We start from the raw sequence: 20,784 nt of genomic DNA, 5'->3' as shown, positions 1-20,784 counted from the left end.
ACATTATACTATACACATTTAAGCTAACTCTGTGATTGCAGACAAAGATAATAACAGCACTGACACTAAAATTTTGCTTGTTTTGGACCAGATCTTACTTTAGGTTGCTAGCAAATGGATGACCACATTTGAAAAGATCATCTCTAGAGATAGCTGTTACAATTTCCATTAGAATTAACTTTTCTTCCTGAAAGTGGCCTTTCAAGACAGGAGTTTCCTGAAAAGCTAACAAAGACAATCTGACAAACAGCTGATAGACTGAACATCTGCTAAAGGTTGAATAAAAAAATATTACAGTGGACAGCAGTTCCTACCTGATCAAAGCTGATTGTGAGAGAATGGGGGTCAATATCTGGGAGGCAAATCAGCTCCGGTGGGTAAGTTTCTCCTTTTATGGTGAAAAGGACTTCCTCTCTCAAATCATCAAATATCTTTCCTTCCTCAACTGTTCCCTCCACGCTTATTCCTTTGATGCTGCCAGATTCATACTAAAATGAAAAAGGACAACAATCTTGTCATTTACAGTAAAACAATAAGATAATGATTATTAGTAAAATGAATATTTTTTTTATACTGACCGGTTCAGTGCTATAGTGAGTTGATAATTCTGATATTCAGTTACATTATCACATAATAACATAAAAATTGGAAATGTAATTTAACCCTATTTATAATAAGGAACTCTGTTTCTGATTACAACAAAATTCACTAACTGCAGCATTAAGCTGAATAACCTTAGTCGTTGCTGATAAATTACAGATTAATTTAAAGCTAGGTCACAGGTAACTTCAAAACCTGTCCAGTCAATACACACATATCATAAGGTATGGATTCTAACCTTTATTTCAAGCAGGCTTCCATAATGGTCCCACTCAATCTGGTACACGCCCAACATTGATTTGTACTTGTGAAGCACTGACAAGGAAATTATTTTCAATTGACAAATAGAAAATGCTTAAAAGTAAACACAAATTACAATCCTGATAACTCTGCAAAATAATGTGGCAATTGTGCAAAAAGAGGTAAAACAAGTACGTTTGTAATAAAAAGAATTACCATAGCATAGGCAAAAATTCCAAATTTACAACTACAGCAACATTTTATAAGCATAATTAACCATCAACAAATAAGGCGTGTCTTGATTTGTTGACTTATATCAACTAAGAATAAATATGAACATAACAATTTTTCCCTTCAAATATTTTGCATTTTCCAATTAAGTCAAATTCAAGGTTGCTTACAGTTTGCATAAAGCATTCGGTAGGATTTTACACTGCCAAGGTCAACCACTTCCTGACGAAGCTCTGTAAGTAAAAACAGATACTGTATCTGCACTGAGGGAGGATATGGGTAATCAGGGGACTAGGCAAAATATCTAATAACAAGGGAAATAAAAATCAGGACATACAGGAAGTAGTATGTAGTAACAGATATTTAAAAATGAAGTTTTTATGATAAAACAAAGTTTAATGTATACTTACCTGGCAGGTATATATATAGCTATATTCTCTGTTCCACCTGGCAGAAATTTTCAAAACTCGCGGCAAACGCTAGTAACCTATTAGTAGTTCAGGCAACCACCACCCCGTTACCGTGGCGCTAGCGCTAGGAACCGTTCCCTAATTGGGCCAGATTTTCTCTGAACCCTGTCTCCTGAGGGGAGGCGGGTGGGAATTAAATTATATATACTGCCAGGTAAGTATACATTAAACTTTGTTTTATCATAAAAACTTCATTTTTAATGTATGACACTTACCTGGCAGGTATATATATAGCTGATTGACACATTTGGAGGTGGGTCAAGGACAGCAACATTCTTAGAGTATAAAAAATATTATTAAAATATTATTAAGACTCCAGGTTCCTTACCTGCTAAGGTAGCTGACTTCATAGGTCCTGCCTCTAAGCCTGCTTAAACCTTAGTAGCTCTCAACAAGGAAGTGTCCTGTATGTTGAAGAAGCTAAGACTGGAACTGACAACTGGACGTGACCAATGTGTTGACAGAACCCGTACAGCCCTCTTATGCCACGGCATTCAAGCTAGTACTCGATCATTCACCTGAACTACACACACACACCCACGGATAATACTAACAAGACTGAGAAAAGTACCGCACACTTTCTCAGACAACCAATAAACACAAACACCATCACCTAATAAAATCAACTAGCTTAAAAAGAAGGTTATGGGGTAGTAACTCCTTTGCCCAATACTGTACCAGAGGACACGTATGGACCTAGTGTCTGACAATTATCAAAGGTTGTCCTGAACATCCTTAAGATAATGAGACGCAAATATTGAATTAGTTCTCCAATATGTGGATTCAATAATTTCCTTGAGGGCTAAATCTTTTAAAAAGCTAATGAAGTCGCCACTGCCCTAACTTCATGAGCCCTTCACTTTCAAATACCAAAGCTCTGCTCTTGACACAGCATATGAGCCTCTTTAATTAACTCTCTCATGAAGAAGGCTAGAGCGTTCTTCGTCATGGGTCTACTGGGGTCTTTAACTGAACACCACAGAGCATCAGACTTCCCTCTGATACCTCTTGTTCTTTCCATATAACACCGCCAACGCTCCTACATGGGCAGAAAACTAGCTTTCTTGCTCGTGGGACCCACTAACTCAAGCCAAAAACCAAAACTTCAAAGGATCTTGGGCCAAGGACTTAGCTGGATTCTTCATTCTTGGGCCAAGAAACCTTCTTGGATAATTGAACACACTGCGTTGCCATGTCTCCATCCCACCTTCTTCGATATGGCCTGAAGCTCACTAACTCTTTTAGCAGTTGCCAATGCTACTAAAAAGATAGTCTTCTTAGCAAGATCTCTCAGAGAGGTTCCTCTAAAGGCTCGAATTTGCTAGAAGTTAAATACTTCAAGACCACTCAAGGTTCCAAGCAGGTGGCCTGCATTGTGATTGTTCTTCGTACCAAATGACCTAATCAGATCTCGAAGGTCTAAGTTATTCGAGATGTCTAGGTCCCTGTCTAAAACACTGAGGTTAGCATACTCTTATAACCTTTGATTGTCGAAACTGACAAGCGTAAATCCTTCCTCAAGTATAGAAGGAAATCTGCGATTTGGGTCACAGAGGTACTGGATGAAGACACTTTCCTGTTCTTACACCACTTCCGGAAATTGTCCCACTTCGACTGATATACTGTGATTGTGGAGGTTCTCTGGCTCTAGCTACTGCACTGGCCACCTCTCTAGAATATCCCCTCGCTCTGACCAGAGTTCGATAGTCTGAACGCAGTCAGACCCAGAGCGAGGGTATTCTTGTGAAACCTGTCGAAGTGGGGTTGTCTGAGTAAATCTACTCTTAGAGGAAGAGTCCTTGGCGTATCTACTGTCCATTCCAGTAGTACCTCTGTGAACCAACTTTGGGCCGGCCAAAACGGGGCTATTAAGGTCATCCTCGTTCCATTGGCTCTCCCTGAACTTCTTCATCACTTTCCCCCCAGTACCTTGAACGGAGGAGGAAAAGCGTACAGATCTAAGTTTGACCAATCCACAGGAATGCGTCGACCGCCACTGCTTCCTGGTCTGGAACCGGAGAGCAATAGGTTGGTAACCTTTTTGTTCTGGCTGTCGCAAACAGATCTACTACTGGACGGCCCCACAACTTCCACAGGCTCTGGCAAACCTCCATGTGCAACGTCCACTCCGTCGAGAGAAGTTGTTCTCTTCTGCTCAACAGGTCACCGCACCCACATTCTTCTCTCCTTGTATAAACCTGGTGAGTATCACGACCCTTTTCCTCTCCGCCCAAAGCAGAACTTCCTTTGCCAGATTGTAAAGGGGAAAGGAATGAGTTCCTCCTTGTTTTCGGATGTATGCCAGAGCCGTGGTGTTGTCCGAGTTGACCTGCACCGTCTTGTCTCGAATCAACTCTCTGAAGTGCTTCAAAGCCAAGAAAATTGCTATCAGTTCCTTCCTGTTTATGTGCCACTTTGTTTCTTCCTTGCTCCAAAGTCCCGACACCTCTTGAGGGCCTAATGTCGCTCCCCAACCCACGTCCGACGCGTCGGAAAATAAGACGAGGTCTGGGCTCTTTGCTGAAGCGACATCCCTCTTGCTAACCTGCCTGGAGTTAGCCACCACTTTAATTCCTCCTTTACTTCGGCCGGAATTAGAAACTGGAAGGAATCGGTTGCAATTTCTTGGCCATGAATCCTTCAGGAAAAACTGTAGAGGTCTGCATGTGCAGTCTTCCTAAAGAAATGAACCTCTCTAGCGAAGAGTGTGTGCCCAGTAGACTCATCCACTCTCTTGCTGAGCATCGGTCCTTCTTTAGAAAGTCCTGCACCTTACCGAATGCATTTGGGCGCTTGCCTTTCGGGGGACGGAAAAGCCCGAAAAGTCACTGCCGATATCATGAATCCCAAATAAACTATCTGTTGTTGGGGATCCAATTGAGACTTTCCCATGTTTACTACCAGACCTAGGTCTTTTGCTAAGTCCAATGTTTGACTCAAGTCCTCCAGACATTGACTTCTTGATTGGGATCTTATCAACCAGTCGTCCAGATAAAAAGACACTCTGATCCCTCTTAAATGTAACCATCTCGCCACATTGGACATCATCCTCGTGAACACTTGAGGGGCTGTGCAAAGGCCGAAGCATAGGGCCTTGAATGAAAGACCTGTCCTGAATCACAAACCTTAGATACTTCCTGCTTCCTGGATGAATCGGAATATGAAAGTATGCGTCTTGTAAGTCCAGGGTCGCCATCCAGTCCCCTGGACGTACCGTTGCCAGTACTGAATCGTTCGTCTCCATAGTGAACTTGGTCTTTTCTACGAAAAGATTCAGTTGACTTACGTCCAGAACTGGCCTCCAACCTCCCGAGGACTTTGCAACCAGGAACAGACGGTTGTAAAATCCGGAGATTCGTGATCCAGAACAGGCTCTATGGCTCCTTTCTCTAGCATGGAAGCTACTTGCTCCCACAGAGCCGCTTTCTTCACTAAATCGTTGTAATTTTGCCCCGAGGGCTCTCGGAGATGTTGCGAGAGGAGGTCTCTTCAAGAAGGAATCTTGTACCTTCCCGAGCTACGCTTGACAGCCAGGGATCTGCCTTCATATCTTGCCAAACTTCCCAGAAAACTTGAAGTCTGGCTCCCCACTGTCGTCTGGAGGACAGAGTTCTCATTCTTTAGAGGGGGTCTTGGCTCCTCTTTTAGCGGGTACTCTCTTACCCTAAAGGCGTGGGGGTCGAGCGATGTTCTTCTCGAAAGGGCTGTTGCGAAGGCCTAGTATCCTTTGGAGTCTTCTTCACCAACTTGGGTGGTAAGAACTTCTTAACTGAAGACGAGAGAAGATCTTGAGTGGCCTTCTGAGAGAGAGAGAGCTATATCCCTAATCACCTCTGAAGGAAACAGCTGTTTCGAAAGAGGAGAGAACAGCAACTCCGATTTCTGAGAGTTAGAAACTCCTTTTGAAGCGAAAGAACACAACAGCGATCTCTTCTTAAGTACTCCTGCTGTGAATAACGAAGCCAGTTCATTCGTTCCGTCTCTCAGAGCCTTGTCCATGCAGGACATAATGCTCTTAGCTGTTTTCTAATCCTGCGGAATCCTCTTCTTTCTAGGGACGTTCGCTAGTGCTCCCAAAGACCAATCCAGGAAATTGAAGACTTCGAAAGTCCTAAAAATCCCTTTAAAAAGATGGTCAAATTCTGAAGATGTCCACCAGACCTTAGCAGACTGTAACGCCTGTCTGCTGAGCTGTCTACTATACTGGAGAAGTCCCCCTGGGAGAGCAGGTACTCCCAGGCCTAGACTTTCTCCAGTAGCGTACCATACTCTGATTTAGAAGCTAACTTAGCTGGTGGAAAAACAAAAGAGTATTTTCCCGCTTTCTTTCTTATCCTTCATCCAGTCATTCACACGTTGAAGGGCCTTCTTCGCCGAAATTGACATCGTCATTTTAAGGAAAGAGGACTTCTTTGGAGTCCTAGTCTTGGAAAACTGTGATAAGGGGGATAACGGAGCTGTCGGTTTAAATTCCCCCTCAAAAATAGCAATACTTATAATCTGAAGAAGGTTCCGTATTCTTTTCCTCAATTAATTCCATTTCCTCTTCTGCTGAAGAAATGTCTTGTAACTCATTGTCGTGTTGACGCTTCGTTGACGGAATAGCGTCCTGCCGCCTGCGTCCTGCGGCTACCGAGGAGTCGGGGTCCTGCCGCCTCTCGATGTCCTGCCGCTGCGTCCTGCGTCCATCGTAGACACGCCTGCTTCCTGTCGCCTGCGTCCTGCGTCGACAATTGGTACCCCCGCGTATGATGTTTGCGTCCTGCTTCTTCCGAAACTATTTTCTTCCTGTGTTCTGCGTCCTGCAAAACCAAGCGATCGCTTGTCCTCCTAGCGCCAGTGCGCCCTGAGTCCTCGGCGAACGCGTCCTTGTATTCCCTTTTAGAAGACTTAATGGGAAGGAAATCGTCCTTACGCCTCGAAGATGCTTGCTCGGCGCATCCCAGGACTTCACCAGAACTGCCAGCTTGGACTGCATTTCCTTAAGAAACCCTTCGTACTATCCTCCTGAATGGTAGACGACGAAGGAGGAGGATTACGAGCGGGACTGCGACCTAACGGAGAGCGATCTTGTACTCTACCCGACGGAGAAAGACGAGGGAAGATACACAAGAAGATGGAGGAGATTCTCCCATCGAAATACCAGGCCGAGAAGGACGTATAGCGCCAGTGCGCCCTGAGTCCTCTCTAGCACGAAAAATCCTTTTCCTCTTGATCGGCACTGCGTCCCCGTCTTCCGAGGAGGACAACACCTCAGGACTACTCCAAGCCTCACGATCTTGAGCCTGTCTCTCGAAAGCAGTTGATGTCCTGAAAGTCCTCTTGAGGGGGCGAGACACCACTGGCATACCGACGTTCTCGCTCGGAAGTCGAACCTTCCGGAGGACGCACACTTCCCAGTTACGCCTTTTCTGCGGCGAACTGCAACAGCCTGGGAACTTGCAACAGGTGGTCACTGTTCGAAGGGACGCCTGACCGTGACAAAAACCTCTCTCGCCTCCCTTCGACTGTCGACATGCCTTCTCCCTTGGGTCTGGGAGCTTGACAGAGGTCTAGGTCTAGGAGCACGAGAGAGACGATCAGACGCCCCCTCCACTACACTTTCACTGACATCGAAAGCACTAACTCTATCTGTGAGTCGCTGTATCTGGTCGCCCATGGACGCAAGGGCAGCGAACACCTTCACAATATTTGTATCGTTCGCTTCCTCCGATACAGCAGCGGGCGCAGGAGATACCTGGGGAGAAGGAACTACCAACTCTACATTAGAAGGAGCTGGAGAGGAAATACATTCACTCCTTTTACTAGGGTAAGAATTTGACTTCCTCCCCCACTACGAGAAACAACTCCTTACACGATCTTTCTCAAGTCTCTCAACATATTTCATAAATATCTTCCATTTCCTTCTCTGATAAATTCTCACATTCAATGCATCTATTCTCCCAAGTACACACATTCTCCCTACACTTCTTACAAATGGTATGAGGGTCGACCGAAGCTTTCGGCAATCTTACCTTACACCCCTCTTTTACACACACTCTAAACATACTCCCAGTATCAGACATCTTTAAAGAACAATCCAAAGCGAATGCCAAGCTAACGTTTCCGAGTACAATACCAAAAATCCATGAAAAGTCAGCAACGAGAATGAAAATCCTAGTAGGGAACCACCAACAATGTTGCCGGTTCGGCTGGCAGAGAAAATCTGGCCCAATTGGGAACGGTTCCTAGCGCTAGCGCCACGGTAACGGGGTGGTGGTTGCCTGAACTACTAATAGGTTACTAGCGTTTGCCGCGAGTTTTGAAAATTTCTGCCAGGTGGAACAGAGAATATAGCTATATATATACCTGCCAGGTAAGTGTCATACATTAAACATCCTTACCCCTGACAAGCATGTGGTACCACTCAGATCTGCATCTTCCCAAAACTAACATTCTGACCACTGTTCAATTCTGATATAAATACTACCATTCCCCTTTACAATAAAATAATTCAGACAGCTGGCTCTTGAAAAAAATTATGTAACATAAGTATTACAATAACTACTGCTTTTTGACTACAAAACCTATGTGGGTTACACAAGAAATCCAACAATCATAAAGTTTGGAAAATTTTCAATGTTTTCTTTATACTTCATCATAACAGATATCTGATACCATGAAGTTATTCATACTGTTTTTGGGTTAGTCCTTAGATACAACCTAAATTCATATAAACAAGAATTCCTTTAAATTACTGAAGATTACAAATCCACAAAAAAGGCACAACAAAGGTGATGAAAACAAATTTATCAGATTAAATACCAATAACCACCACATACATTGGTGTGAGACATGCACATTAGCATTCTGGAGAAATTTGATACCTTTTGCATTTAGCATACTTTTTCAAACAAGTGCTGGTCCCAAACCCAGTTAAACAGGAATGGTTTGTGTCAAGGTCATCCATCTGTAAAATATCTGCCCAATTCAACCATGAAATGACATCACTAAAGAGAGAAACAGTTGGAGAAAACTCATTAAAACAGTGACCATAACTGAGAAGACTATATATTTTTTAAGTTGCCTTTATGAACATACTAAACAGTACCTTCTGATCTTTTGACACTTAGCAATGACCATTGAATTCAATCTCAAGGCCATCTACAAACATCCAGAGTTTCTGTTAATGGATAAGATGATAACTTGAAAGAGTTCTAATGCATGGCTTGGTGTTCTTCTTGCTCATTTGTTACTCTTAATCATTCTTTCTTGCAAATACAGAATGTCTTATTATGTGTAGCATCAATTGTCTTTATTTCATTGGTGATGTCACAGTAAAGCCTTTTAGCAATCTGTGATAAATACAAACAGTACACTATATCATAACAATCATTTGTTTATTACCCAGTCTTACTCAAAAACCTTTAGCAATAAAACCTTGGGCATGAAGGATAAAACTACAATATGACTTGTATTTACCTGGGTTAGAAGAAATTACCCTAATTCTAAGGACTTGATTCTCTGGTTAGGAATGATATTACAGTCTTCTTTCTGATTATTTCCCCATTTTCCTTCTTTTTTGGTAGTAAAAGTATTGGTTCCAGTTTTTCTTCTCTAACCAAAGTTACATGGTTTGAATGGAAGCCTTGCTAAAAAATAAATAGTAAAGGGTTTTAGAACATCTTGTATAGATCTCTTTGTAGTTTTTTAGGCAATATCGTACTAAATAACAGATAAAACAAAAAGAACACATGATTGGAAACAACTGTAGTATGGAGGTGAAAACCCTTGATATCCTGTGGTAATCAGAATATTTTTAGAACTAGAAACTGAACGTGACCAACACTGAAAACTTCTCAAAGATAGCACTTTAAAAATTTAATGCTAACTTGGTTAGCATAGAAAGCTTAAAACCTTAGCTTACCTCTTTGGCAAATATGCTTCCATAAAGAATCTATGGAGGTAACAGAATACAAAGTGGTGCATGTCAAGCTGACCGCAGCCAAGTCCTCTCCTTTGCATCTCTTCAGTATTTCTAGTATTACACATTCTGGAAGATTATCCAGAGTCAACAAGGACATATTACTCCCAATCCTAATCCAGTGCAATGCAAGGCAGCGTTGGTGCTTCTACTATAACTGACCTGCAACAAAGAACATTACAAGTACTACTGTACGTACTATGACTATGGTTGAGAAAGAATACATACAAGCATACTAAAATTTTGATTGTGAAACATTTTTGTGAAAACAATCTCTAGTCTCATAATACAATCCTGCTATCATAATATATGCACAATTAAAGTAAATATGACAATTTGTCCAAAATTGCATTTTTCCTAACTATACAAAAACCTGAGGTCCTTTTACAATAGGAAAGGTACTAGCGGCAGCTGGATAGGTCGTAAGCTTTCGAACAAGGGGTTCGGTAGTTAACTGCTTGTCCGACAGGCGCGCGCGCGCGACTGGGAGGTAAACAAATCACTTTTGCTTTTGGCCCAAGCAAAAACTGCAGAGTGAGGGGTGGCATGAGGTGGGGCTATGTGTAAAAGGACCTCAGGTTTGTATAGTTAGGAAAAATGCAATTTTGGACAAATTGTCATTTGTTCCGACACGGCATACAAACCTTCGGTCCTTTTACAATAGGAAGACTCACTTCTTGGTGGGAGGAATCTGAGTCTTTTGTGAACAGACTGGTGTTCGCCCAACCTTGGAAGCCTCCCTGGTCGTAAGAGCGAGGGAGGGATCCAAGCCTCTGTCCGATTGATCGGGGTGTGCACCGCAGGATCAATGGTCAGACCTCTGGACCGAGTACTAAGAGAGAGGCATGCGTATCTCTTCGTACCAGCAATGTAAGAACTTGTTCCTGTACAGGAGCAAATATAAAGTCATGGGTTTGGACTCTTGTAGGCATCCACTTCCCCCCCTTGTAGAAGGAAGTGGTGGATATTCTGCTCCTATCCCTAGTGAAAGGGATAGGATGGGGCTCTGTCATATAGCTCACCTGCATCTCGTCCTCATCCAGCGTAGTGACGACCATGGCCCTCTGCCCACAGGTAGAGGGGGAGGAAAAGATGGAAGAGAGAGCCAGTCACTCACTCACTCACACATCCATCCACACAGTCACACCAGGACTCGATGCTGTTCAGCCTGCGAGGGTCTGGGTTAGCTACACAACTTGTTGAGCAGCCACCACGGGTCCCAAGGAAAATGTATCCAAGGACCTGTGGGCAATATCCCGAAGGTAGAAGGACGTAAAGGTAGTCTGGTTAGACCAGACCCCTGCCTTCAGGACCTGCGCCACGGAGAAGTTCTTACGGAACGCCATCGACGGGCCAATACTTCTGACTTCGTGAGCTCTCGGACGGGACGTACGGATGTCGTCACTACCATCAGCCTCATACGCCCTCCTGATGACCTCACGCAGCCAGAAAGAAAGAGTGTTCTTGGATACTTCTTTCTTGGTGGACCCCGGTGCTAACGAAGAGGCGTCGACACTCAGGCCTGAGGTGTCGAGTTCTCTTCAGATAGCGCCGTAGCGCCCTCACAGGACAAAGCAGCATCTCATCCGCATCATTATCGGTGAAGTCCATTATGGAGGAATCGTGAATGACTCGAAACCTGTCGTCAGGGACCGACGGTTTCTGAGTCTTCGCAACGAAGTTCGGGACGAAATCGAGCGTCACGGATCCCCATCCCCTGGAGTGTCGTACATCATAGGAAAGACCCAATGAAGTTCCCCTACTCTCTTCGCCGATGCCAGGGGCCAGCAAGAAGAGGGTCTTGAGGGTCAGATCCCTGTCTGACGACTCCCGGAGTGGCTCGAACGGCGTTCGAGTCAAACTCCTAAGGACGAGAGTCACATCCCACGCAGGGGGCCTGAGTTCCCTGGGTGGGCAAGACCTTTCGAAGCTCCTCATAAGCAAGGAGATCTCGAACGAGTTCGAGATGTCCAACCCCCTCAGTTTCAGGACGAGCGCCAAGGCGGCTCTGTATCCTTTGACTGTGGGGACTGAGAGGAGCTTCTCTCGGCGAAGAAAACGAGGAAATCCGCTCCCTGCTGAAGAAGTGGCCTGAGAGGAGATAGACCCAGTCTACGACACCAACCAACAGAAGACGGCCCACTTCCCCTGGGTACACAAAGACTACAACAGAGGACTGACGGACGTTTCCAGCCATCTCTGTTGCTGCGCTACGAGAAAAAGCCTCTCGTTCGCAAGAGATGGTGGATAACAGCCAGCCGTGAAGACGTAGGGACTGGACTGCTCGGTAGTACGGCTCGACGTGTGGCTGGGCGAGAAGGTTGTGCCAAGGGGGAATCTCTCTCGGTTCTCCTGCGAGAAGAGCCAGCAGGTCCGGATACCAAATGGCCTGTGGCCACTTGGGAGCCACCAGGATCATCCTGAGATTCGGGGTGACCAGTGCTCGACTGATCACCTTGCGAATCAGGCTGAACGGGGGAAAGGCATAGGCGAAGAGGTTGTCCCACGGTGTTGAAGAGCGTCCTCTGCAGCTACCCATGGGTCCGGCACGGCCGAGAAGAACACCTGGAGCTTCCTGTTGTGCCGGGTGGCGAACAGATCCACGACTGGTCGCCCCCACAGGTCGAAGAGCCTTTCCGCCACGTCCTGGTGTAGAGACCATTCGGTCCCTATCACCTGATCCCGACGGCTGAGCGTGTCTGCTACTACATTCCTCTTCCCTGGAATGTAGCGTGCCGACAGCTCTATTGAGTGTGCCTGAGCCCACTCGTGCACCTGCCGAGTCAACTGGTACAACGGGAGAGACACTAGGCCCCCCTGTTTTGTTGACGTAAGCCACCACCGTGGTGTTGTCGCACATCAACACCACTGAGTGTCCCATCAAGCGGTCCTGAAACTCTTGGAGAGCGAGAAACGCTGCCTTGAGTTCCAGTACATTGATGTGAAGGTGCTTGTCGTTCTCGTCCCACACTCCTGAAGTCAGCAACTCCTCCAGGTGTGCGCCCCATCCCTCGGTCGATGCGGTCTGAGAACAGCTGCATGTCCGGGGGGGGAGTGCGCAGAGGCACTCCTCTTAAGAGGTTCCTGTCGTCCAGCCACCAGGCTAGGTCCTGCCTCACCTCCTGTGTCAGTGACACTGGAAAGCTTGGGGGATCCGTCGCCTGCGACCAACTCTCCTTTAGTCTCCACTGAAGAGACCGCAGGTGAAGACGCCCGTGAGGGACTAACTTCTCGAGCGACGACAGGTGTCCGATCACGACTTGCCATCGCTGAGCTACCTGTTCCTGCCGAGACAGGAACTGGTTGGCTGCCCCCTCCGAATCTGCTGATCCGCGAGTCTGCGGGGAAGACTCGCCCTGCTACCGTGTCGATCAGCATACCCAGGTACTTCATCCTCTGCTTGGGCTCGAGATCGGACTTTTCGAAGTTCACAACGATCCCCAGATCGCGACAGAACTCGAGCAGTCGATCCCTGTCCTGTAGCAACTGCGAGCGGGAGCTCGCCAGGACTAACCAATCGTCGAGATAACCTCATCAGACGTATCCCGTGCGAATGGGCCCGCAAGCAGACACCAGAGTGAACACTCGCGTGAACACCTGTGGGGCGGTTGAGAGACCGAGAAGCACAGTGCCCCTGGAACTGGTACACCGTCCCGTCGAGGATGAAGCGGAGTTGGTACTTTCTGGAGGACTGATGAATGGGTATTTGGAAATACGCATCCTTCAAGTCCACTGAAAGCATGAAATCGTTCTCCCTGATGGAGTCGAGCACTGAGCGTGCCGTCTCCATCGTGAACCGGGTCTGGCGAACAAACCGGTTCAGGGGAGAGAGAATCTATCACCGGGCGGCCAGCTCCCGTAGACTTTTCCACCAGGAAGAGTCGACTGTAAAAGCCCGGTGACTGATCCGTGACGATCTCTACAGCTCTCTTGCTCAGCATGGTCTTTATCTCCTGTCTCGGTTTGGTGACTACGTCCTTCGATGACCCTGGAACGTACGACTGCTGTTGGACCGGGTTGGAGGTGAGGGGTGGCCGAGATTCGAAGGGTAATAGATATCCCTCCCGAAGGACATCTACAATCCAGGTCTCGGCGCCGTACGCTGCCAAGTTGCCCAATGGCTGGCCAGGCACCCCCCCACTTCCGGCAGCAGGTGAGGGGGAACGCCGTCCCTAGCGTTTCCCCCCTTTCTTCGACTTCTTCCCAGAGCCTCCACGGGATGAGGAGGGCTGGGAGGAGGGCTGGTTACGGCTCCCCTTGCCCAGAAAGTTGAAGAAGACAGAGTCATTCCCCGGGTCTTCGACGCAGCAACCGTCTTAGCCGCCGAGGAAGCGCTAGCCGAGCTCTTAGACTTGGCCGCAGTCCGAGGCTGCCCAGAAGCCTTCGAGACTGCCTGGTGAACCAACGGGTCACTGTCGTCAGTGCGCCGTCTGTCCACCGCAGCGTCCACCATCTCTCCTGGGAAGAGAGACGTGGAACTCCGTAGAGGTCCGTTTCGAAGTCCCAATGCCGCTTCACGCCCGGACGCCCTGGAAACCCGAGTAAGGACAGCGTCCCTTCGTCGGAGAACCAGTTGGCCCACAGGTTCACCGTCTGGTGGGCAAGGAAGGAGATGGCTCTTCCCCCAGACTGGCAAAGTCTCCTGAAGGCCGAGTCATCTTCGGGAGAAATTCCCCCGGAGTTGGCTGCGACTTAGATACTGTGAGGGACCACAGATCTAGCCAGGAGACGGCCTGGAAAGCTGCCATGGCGGTAGATTCCAGGCCGAGTGCCTCTTGCTGCGAGAACCACAGGTTCTCGGACAGGAGCTGCTGCAGAGACACACCCGGAGTCAGCCTGGTCTAACTCCGGGTTCACCTGTTTTGGGCGGCATCGGGTCTTCAGATGGCACGTAAAACCGCCGCTGTCGTAGCAGAGGAGGTGGAAGCAGCTTGCTCGACCTGCCAGACTTGAGCGAAACCGTCTTGTCCGGAGACAAGCGATTCAACCTGGTCCAGCACTGAGGTCCGCAAGCTCCGACCGCGGCAAACCCACCGTCGGTCTGGGTTCCCTCTTCTTGGGCCCCAGAACGACTCGAGCCGGGACGTGGGCTCGGATGGTGGGAGCGGCGATCCTTCCCCGAGGTCGTTGTGCTGACGAATCAGCGCAATAACTCGGCAAAGTTCCTCTGGATCTCCGGAGTGACTGCATCCTGTGGAGTTGGACCGTCCAGTCCCTCGAACAGGAGCACCTCCCGAGACCCTCCTCCCTCAAGGAGAGGAGCAGCGACAGTCCCCTTCTCGGTCTCCTCCAGCCACCTGTGCGTACGACCATGGCTGGTCCGAGAACTGAGCCTGGTGCGTACGACGTGGTGGCGGGATCCTGAGGGGCGCACCCCTCACGATCACTCCTCAATACCTCGCCCCTCCCGGTGTAACCCGAGGAGGTTGAAGGTATGGGAGAGGAAGACCTGACGCTCTCTCCTCGCTCGCTGGTAGAACCAGCGGGCTTGGAGGACTGCAGGCGATCGCCAACCCGCGGTGGCGATCGAGCTGCAGACCTAGTCGAGCCGTCTCGCTGTGGAGAACGGCTGGACCGAGAACAGCGGCCCCGGTCTCGTGTGTCAGAGGAGCTGGTGCTGCGGTCGCCGTAAAAACCACGATCGCTCTCTGTGAGAGCGACGGTCAGGCGACCGGCGAGCTCCACTGTCACGGTGAGATCGGTGCGTGTCCTCACGGTGCGTCAGTTCGCTGGTACCAGCCGTGGCTGGTGCCGGCGAACGGGGGGCGGGGGGGACCTCTTCCCAGCCTCAGCCCGTGGCCGGTCATGGACCGTCACGTCCGCAAACGGGTAGCCAGCTGCTCGCCGCGAGAGCGAGAGCTGGCCTGGTGAGAGTCGCGTGAGCGGCTGTCACCAGTCTTCCGCTCCGTGCCGTGAACCTGACGCTGAGCGGACTCAGAGGTCTGGTTCCTGGCTGCACGGTCGCTGGTAGGCGACCGTACACTCGGTACCTCTCGCGAACGAGCGGCCGAGCCGGACCCTGCTGCTGTGTGGCCGACCACTGACAGCAGGTGAGGAAGTGCCGGTGTTAGCCGGCACCCCTCTGGTCCCCGTAGTCTTCTTCCTTGCGGGAGAAGAGACGGGTCCTGCTCCCGAAGGAGCAGGGCGACCAGCGGAAGAACCCCCCGTCTCACCAGAGCGAGACGGGCCCTTAGAAGTTCCCGAAGGAGACTTCTTAGGGGGGGGGAGGCGACCTTCTTCTTCTTCGGCGGGGGAGCCTTAGAAGAAGAAGGGGAAGAGGCGGCAGACGACGACGACGACGAAGAAGACGACGACGACACCTTCCTCCTCTTCTTCTTCTTCTTCGTCAACCTCCTCAGGACCGACGTCAGATCTGTCATCCAGGACGGAGCCGGGGCTGCTGTTGCCGAAGCAACAGGGCCCGGACGTACCTGTCCGAACAGACCAGCATCGGAGCAGCGGCGCCAGGAACAGGAACCAACAAAATCAGCAGGTGCGAACATCACAGGAACGGCAGACGAGACAGCAGGAGCAGATACAGGTACAGCAGCGGTGGTCACGGCAGGTACGGCAGACTGTGTGGGCGGTACAGGTGGTCGAACCAGCGGCACAGACATCCTAGGTACCGGTGGGAGGTCCAGGGGCGAGCTCTTCGGGCACATGAAGTCCGGTCGCGGCAGCACGGCAAACCCAGGTGGCGGCATCACACTCCCCCGAGTTACGCGATCTGGCCCTGCACCGATGTAGTGGGTGTTACAGAGACCGCGTGCTGGGTGTACACCAGGTGAGGAGGTGAAGCATAGCCAGGGGTTGTAAGGGTCGTGGTGGTGGTCGTGACCGTTGCATGGGTGACCGCCACGGAGCCAGCGAGATGATAGAGCAGCCCCTGGACACTCGGCACGCCCTGCAGCCCCAACGATGTCCACACCTGTCCGAGGTCATCCTTCGCGGCAACCGCACCTGAGGAGGCAAAAGTCGGGTGGTTAGAAGGATCCTCTACCCGTTCGCGCGAAGACGAACGGATAGAGGACCCAGAGTACAACTCTACGTCAGGGTATCTAGCGCCCTCCTCCACACTCGACACGTCAGGAGAGGAGAAGGACCTAGACACACCCCCCCCGAAGGGAAGGCGCGAGACGTGGAAGTTGAGCGGGCGGCAGGAAAGAAGACGAAGTGTCCGTCACCAAAGGAGTCGCGGGGAGAGCTTTCCGACGACTCCTCTGCAGGCCTTCGCTTCTTCCTGCCCTCATACAAAGTCCCACTGCGCCTCCGACCAATCAATACACACATCACAGGGCTCGGCTCGGGTGCATTCGCGCCCCCGACACCGAGCACACAAAATATGAGGGTCAATCTCCGGGAACGATCTGAACTTCCCGCATTTACCGCCCTTCGATACCGGGCAAAGTCTCCGTGGGGTAGCGAGGCGAGGAGATTCCATCATAATCAAATTGAAGGCAGCAATTAATATGAAAAAAGAGAATAATTGTACTTACAATAACTCTTTCATACACAATTACAACCAAATACTCAGAAAGCAAACGACGAGAGAGCGGGCAGAGAGCGTCGAACAACACGTCCATCCACTGCGAGGCCGAAAGCAAAAGTGATTTGTTTACCTCCCAGTCGCGCGCGCGCGCCTGTCGGACAAGCAGTTAACTACCGAACCCCTTGTTCGAAAGCTTACGACCTATCCAGCTGCCGCTAGTACCTTCCTATTGTAAAGACCGAAGGTTTGTATGCCGTGTCGGAACAAAAAAATATTTCTGGGTTAATTATGTACGGTTAAAAACTGCCATTTCATTATAACATGGCTGTAAGCCTGGCTATCTGCTACTCTGCCTTTGTCTAAATTATTTTAAGACTTGACTCTTGCTTAAACTTTCCATTTTTTGTTATTAGAATAAATATTTTCTCACATAATACTGGACAAAAGGCTACTGCATGCTAATGTGACTTGTAGGTTGTCTCCTGTTAATTACAGTCTTTTCTCTTTCATTCCACAAGACTTCAAAAAGTAAAAATTGTAATTCTAGGGGACACAGGAGAAGGACCAGGTGCATATAGGTATGGACACACTTAGCAAACCTCAGCTGCTTTATCTAATGAAACCTAACTATTGTAAGTCAATACTCAACTTCCATACTGTGTAAAATGTTTTCATTAAAATAAAACATGGCTCCAAAAATACAAGGTAGAAAAGGCCTTGAAAATGTAGCTATATAAACATTAGATCTTAAGCTACCTGATGCAAGGGCATCACCAAAATACAGTTTAGCTTCTCTAAACTTACAAATTGTATAGTATACTGTACATTTATTTATGCAGTATATATGTATTCTAATCATAAACTCTAAAAGAAAGGGTACACTGTGGGGAAAAAGCTGTATCATGGTAAAACTTATTTTTATTTTCGTTTTTAACAATAGATATAAAAATTATTTGAAGTTTGCAGTTATTACTGTTATAAGTATTCAGTAATCTTAGTCACTTATCTTACATTTAAAATATGAACTCCTGCAAACTCTATTAATAGAGTAGTACTGTCAGCTAGTTATAGCACAGAGACCAATTTAAGAACTAAATATAACATTTGTAACTTGTTTAGTTACTATTATCTGTTTGACGAATAGTACTCATGGCTTTGTGGTGGTATACAGAAAACTTTGGTTGGCACTATCTGTGTACCATAATTTCATAATGATGTTACAAACTCCAGCTAAAATCATGTCTGGTTTTAAGAAATTAAGAAAATTTTCTCAGAATCCCAGTTTTTACTTGATCCAGTAACTGTATTGAATTAAAAGGTAAGTCATATAAAAAATTAAGAATTTTAACTCAGTGGTCTGGTTAAAGTAATTTAATTAGCAAATTAGTCATATTGCCTTACCTGCTTGTGTCTTAATGAAGCTAACCTACATTAGATGATGATATTTTGGTCATCTGCCTCACCTTTCCGTCAAGAAGCAACCCAAAGATTTATGGTTACACTATAATGTTCTAGGATGAGTTAGTATGTATTTCTGTAACTGTCCATGCCGCACTTTAATACTTCATATTTTATTGATTGTTATGGATTACACATGTGAAGTATTTTCATCAGCTTACCCAGTGGTTTGGGCAATTTTCATCATTCATTATAATAGCGTGGAGCGAGTGAATATCCGCAGACTGCCGATTTTCAGGGGAAAAAACTTTTCTACTTTTATCTTGTTCTATGTCAAATTTCAGATTACTACTGTGGCCCTCAAGCTCAGTAACTACTGGTTTGTGTGCAAAATGGGTGTCTGCTTTGTCCCTGATTTAAAAAGAAAAACTTAATATTCGCAGAAAAGACATGAACAAAAGATGGTGAATGTCTGTCTTCGATCAGTGTGAATGCAGCCCGGTAGCTAACTAGTGGTCTGCAGTTTTAGCATGTTTCATACATAGGCTATTTGATTAATTTTTTATTATTATTTTTTTTTACAAACTGCTCTTATTTGTATTATTCCTACTCTATAGCACCCATACGGGGCTAATGCCGTCAGCGCACCTTATGTAGTTTACTGGAGGCATTATCAAAGGTTTTTTGCATCCCTACAGCTCTTAGCTTTACCCACTTTTTAGCTTTTTATTTTACCTCTATTCCGCCTCTTTTCTTCCAACTTGCTGTTCAACCATCGGACCCCCACTTTCCATTAGCTGTCTCATGAGCTGAATGGCTGTAAGTTGCCCTTGTTTGACTTTATAGCCAAATGTAGTTTGTGCATGCATCCGCGGAAAGCAGTTACAACTCCTAAAATACGACTCTAAATAATAAATTACATAGATTGAAAGTTGTTCAGTATGGCGAAATCTACCCGAAAAGTCACTTACCTCATCATATTACGCCAATTTACCATCCGACAAATTTTTTCGGTGGAATGTAACTTTTTCTACATGGCATGGATTAACTACGTTCCCGAAATCCAATAATCAACATTAATTCGTAAAGGTCACTTTTTCCTTTGAAAATCGACGTTCCGCAGATACCTATATTTTTCCCTTGAAAATTGGTGGTCCGCTGATATTCATCGACTTCATTTTATTATTTATGTTCCTAGCTATCTACTAGTTCCTCATTAGAAGAGTGGTTTTTGCGCTTGGCTACCAATCCGGTGGTCAGAAGTTCAATTCTCGGCTCGGCCAACGCGGAATCAGAGGAATTTATTTGTGGTGATAGAAATTCATTTCTCTAAATAATGTGGTTCAGATCCCACAATAAGCTGTAGCTACCTAGTAGGTCCTGTTGCTAGGTGACCAATTGGTTCCTAGCCACGTAAAAATTCTAGTAATCCTTCGGGCCAGCTCTAGAAATATTAATCTGGTCAGTGGTCTGGTAAAATTAAGATTTTAAGTAACATTTATTCGGACGACTGTAATTAACCCCCCCGGGGCCAGTACTAAACACGGCGAAATAGTACATTGGACGGCCCCTAATCCCTAGTGGATGTCGTATCCGTGGTTACGTTCCTTGCAGTCTGTGCGGACTGCTTCTGTAGAAATACCTCGATTGGCCCTAGCCCTAGTACCTAGGTACCTAGGTAGCCTATGTACTATAGGTATAAAAAAAAATTTTACGACATTACCTACCTGCCTACCTAAGGTGGGTACTAGGCTACCTAGGTAGTAGCCTAGGTAGTACCTACGGCCATGACATGTTCATATTCCATTGTTACACTCTCTAAAGTCTTAGCTCTGTTGTGGCTACATTTCACAAGGGAATTTTTTCACAAGTTCAAGCCTGACTAGACCTCTTCCTACAGCCTGGAATTAGGTAATTGGGCTTGGCTGTTACCTAGGTCTTGTGCCTAGTTTACACTACCTTAGTCTGAATGTGAAATACTAGGAGGTGAGTCAGCCAAAAATGACCATAAGCAATAAAAAAACAGACATTTAATTGTAATGTAATAGTTCCAATCGCCTTACCTATAGTGCTGTAGTTTTTACGTAGATAACATCACTTAATGTGACGTAATTTGCAACATATATTTACATTTGTCACAGAATGTAGACTACAGTAGGAGGAATAGAAGCCTTTGTAACAGCTCCTGAATCCTGACTCGCCTAATTTGCGCGGTTTTTGTATTCACTAGTGTTTGAATTTTGTTTTCTTGCATGTACCGCATCAATTTTTCTTATTTATCTTAATCTTTCAATTTCATCTCTCCTCATTCATTAAAAAGAAGAAAGATTTTTGCCTCTGCCAAGAAGGTTGTGTCATTAGGTTCCTTATGGTGGTTGCCTGCCTCCCTGTCT

The 20,784-nt window shown here is 46.9% G+C and overlaps 1 protein-coding gene across 5 annotated transcripts in view; it reads right to left on the bottom strand.

The window, feature by feature from the left end:
- LOC135200054 (F-box only protein 31-like) overlaps positions 1 to 20,784 on the bottom strand; it is a 54,350-nt gene that overhangs the window by 31,897 nt on the left and 1,669 nt on the right. For 2 of the 5 annotated variants that reach the window (XM_064228306.1, XM_064228305.1), the window contains exons 1-5: positions 20,455 to 20,611; positions 9,448 to 9,666; positions 1,242 to 1,304; positions 839 to 915; positions 315 to 488 (exon numbers count right to left, since the gene is read on the bottom strand). In XM_064228306.1, coding sequence (XP_064084376.1) covers positions 315 to 488; positions 839 to 915; positions 1,242 to 1,304; positions 9,448 to 9,604 — 471 coding nt within the window. In that variant the 5' untranslated portion in view covers positions 9,605 to 9,666; positions 20,455 to 20,611. Of the gene's footprint in view, positions 1 to 314; positions 489 to 838; positions 916 to 1,241; positions 1,305 to 9,002; positions 9,143 to 9,447; positions 9,667 to 20,454; positions 20,612 to 20,784 lie in introns of those variants that run through there. The other 3 variants (XM_064228302.1, XM_064228303.1, XM_064228307.1) reach the window with 3 other exon arrangements.

The sequence above is a fragment of the Macrobrachium nipponense genome, chromosome 26, assembly GCF_015104395.2.
Source record: "Macrobrachium nipponense isolate FS-2020 chromosome 26, ASM1510439v2, whole genome shotgun sequence".
Lineage (NCBI taxonomy): Eukaryota > Metazoa > Arthropoda > Malacostraca > Decapoda > Palaemonidae > Macrobrachium > Macrobrachium nipponense.
The sequence above is the reverse complement of the archived record's forward strand: the minus strand, read 5'-3'. Positions and strand labels throughout refer to the sequence as shown.